The sequence below is a fragment of the Loa loa genome (genome assembly GCF_000183805.2).
Source record: "Loa loa unplaced genomic scaffold supercont3.127, whole genome shotgun sequence".
Lineage (NCBI taxonomy): Eukaryota > Metazoa > Nematoda > Chromadorea > Rhabditida > Onchocercidae > Loa > Loa loa.
The window spans coordinates 93415-96397 of NW_018108307.1; the positions used below are offsets into that span (position 1 = coordinate 93415).

General features: G+C 31.1%; 1 protein-coding gene across 1 annotated transcript in view; it reads right to left on the reverse strand.

Moving 5' to 3' along the window:
* LOAG_17782 (B-box zinc finger family protein) overlaps positions 1 to 2983 on the reverse strand; it is a gene marked incomplete at its 5' end in the record, with an annotated part of 35810 nt that overhangs the window by 2254 nt on the left and 30573 nt on the right. Inside the window, 4 exons of the mRNA XM_020450444.1 lie at positions 481 to 668; positions 936 to 1077; positions 1426 to 1499; positions 1841 to 1937. Coding sequence (XP_020305881.1) covers positions 481 to 668; positions 936 to 1077; positions 1426 to 1499; positions 1841 to 1937 — 501 coding nt within the window. The remainder of the gene's footprint in view (positions 1 to 480; positions 669 to 935; positions 1078 to 1425; positions 1500 to 1840; positions 1938 to 2983) is intronic.

A 2983-nucleotide genomic window follows, 5' to 3' on the forward strand; every position in this document is an offset into this window, starting at 1 on the left:
AAATATTTAAAATAAATGAAAGCCACTTCAGCTAACGAATAGAGAGGTCGGAAATAAAATAAAGGAAGTGACAGTTAGACAGCTGGCAAAGATGTAACTGTTATGCCGTTTAAAAGAAGAAAAAAAGGTTAAGTTAATGAAGGAAGCTAAGGCTTATTATTGTCACTTCTCCGGTAGTGGTGACAGCAATTAGCGGATTAATCATAGCAGAGAATAGGATGCAAGATTGTTTAATAGATAGAAAGTTTTGCAACGGAACGATATTTGCAACGAAGCAAGATTTCCTCATGGTGAGAAACTTCTGTTATTGTCCTTTTTTTTTAACTCTTTTCCCAAAACCGATTTCTATAAAATACCTTACCATATCTCCTGTAATTTTAAATGAAAACAATATCATAATTCAGGACATTCGATGGCTGTTGTATCAAGTATACCTAACTCATGGTACAAGATTGATAGGGTTGTAAAGATTCGGCTAACTTGTTCTTTGCACAATGGGCACTGCATAAAGCGAAAAACAATCCGTGGCCCGTTCCAACGCTTCTCGAGTACAGTTCGCACACAGTGATAATGGAAAATATGGTCGCAAGCCAGCTGAATACACGGTGCACCACCCAAACGATCCGTAAAACATATTACACACAAATCATCTGCATCTTGCTTTATATCTGAAAATTCAACTATGGAAGAAATGAACATTATTCCTCTAGAAGAATAAAAGATAGTATAACCAATGGTGATGCTTTCCTTTAAATTTTCAAATATAATTTTTCCTCAATCTTCAAAAAAAAATAAAATAAAATAAAATAAAAAATATAAGACAAGGCAATTGTTTGACTTTTGAATTCGATAAAAACCTTTGAATAGAGTTTGGTTAAAATTTAAAATTAAATTAAAACTTTTAACTAACAAAACATAATATTTGCTACTTTTACCTGGCTTTCTGCATTGAATGCACGGTAAGCATACTTCTTCATCACGTATACCACCACAGATATGACCACATGAGAGCTGTTGTTGACAAGCAAACGTTGCAAAATTACGACACTCTTCGTAATTACACAAACCATCGATCAGCTAAAGGTATTTGTTAATATTTGTGAACTTTGGACGAAAGCGTTGCGAATACGTAGAAACAAGACACATCATATCCTTCGATTAAAAAATGTTGAATTGTATTACAGAGATTATTACTAATCCGGATAACTCGTATAGCAATCAACAAGTCCTTGTTTTCTGTCTTTGTCATTTGCAGAACTAGAGTAAAAATTTTCAATTCAAAACCTATAAAAGCAGTTTGGGAAACCGAATGGCTCAAATAGCTTAATCCGAAAAATTCTTGGAACTACCAATAATACCCCAGATCATTTTAGTGAGCATACAGTATTATTTATGTTGGGAAATTCGATCAGTACGAAAAAAAACCTGATCTGGACGCAAGAGAGTGGTACAAAAACGGCAAGTATAGTTTTCATGTGTTTGAGCAGGATTTGACACTTCTAAAATAATTTAAAGGTACAAAATTTTTATTTGCTTAAAATTATTTTACTTAGGATTCGATACAAAACTTGACATATCTAACAGCACTGAAACCTGACATACTTTATGCTTTATGTTCTATGGTCCATAATCAGGAACAGGAAAAGCTTTTTGAGACTTGGAACAGTGAGAACAAGTATGTGGTTTAAAAACCTCTTGATTTCCAGAAGAATTACTCTAGGTGCATATGTGGTCAGGTTAAAAGAAAGACTACTTCAATTAATATAGGTATATTGCCATAGAATTTATCATCCAATATAAGAAGATAAAAAGAAATGAAAGCGAATGGAAAATGGCTCACCAGAAATTCGATTATAAGATACTGGCGGTATATTTTCGTGGATGATACTTTGATTAAATTCTACCATTCCGTTCAGAGTAGATGGATTGAACAGTATCTGTGAATGTCCATTGGTTAAATTATGTACAAGTGGGTCAAAGAAAAAACTGATAGAAAGACATTCTTGGAAGAAGTATAAATTAGATCTTAGATAACTGTTTGAACTATAGAGTCAAATATATATATTTTTTCCTACCTCCAAAAATAAAGTTGCAAAGGATTTCATCAAAACTATGTATCTAAAAAATGCATTTTGGTAACGAAGAAGAATAAGGACTTGTCAATCAAGCAAAATGGTTTTGTATGGGAAGTAAAAATTAAATTTAAAAAGTGAAATAATAGAAAAGCCGAATAAATTAGAGTATAAAGTTATAGCTTAATCCTTATAGATAATAATGCAAGCTCATAAAGATAGTGCAAGTACAAAATTACTAATCACATCTTTTCAAAAAAAAAAAAGATATTAACGAGATAGATCCAATCAAAAACTGTGAATCCCAATTTGTTGATAAATCAGCAAAAAAATAAATTTTGGGAGTGCAAAACATACCAAAACATGTGGCAAACGCAATCGAGTGGAACCTTCATGTACTTCAACTTGTGGACAATCATTTGTTACACCAAGATATTGCACAGCATGACTACTGAAAATTTAATATACAAGAAAGATTTATATCCAAGGTTAAAAAGAAAAAAAAGATGAATAGGATATTGCAAAGCTATGGGATCCAATTAAATTAAGTCACTAAACTTTCAATCAAAAAAATTCTCAATGATTGATATCACTTACCGATTTCGTTTATTTAAATGAAGGACGGAGAAACATTCTCGACATAGAGAGCATTGACAAGTTTCACAATATATGCTGGCTAAAGTGCGACCATCATCGTGATTGTCACATAAGGTTTCCGATGCACTTTCTTTGTTATTCTTCAAAAAGTCTTTTATAATAATATGAAAGAGTCTTTTATAATAATATAATAATATGAAAGAGTCAAATAAAAATAATATAATAATATGAAAGAGTCTTTTATAATAATAAAAAGTCTTTTATAATAATATGAAAGAGTCTTTTATAATAATATATATAATAATATGAAAAAA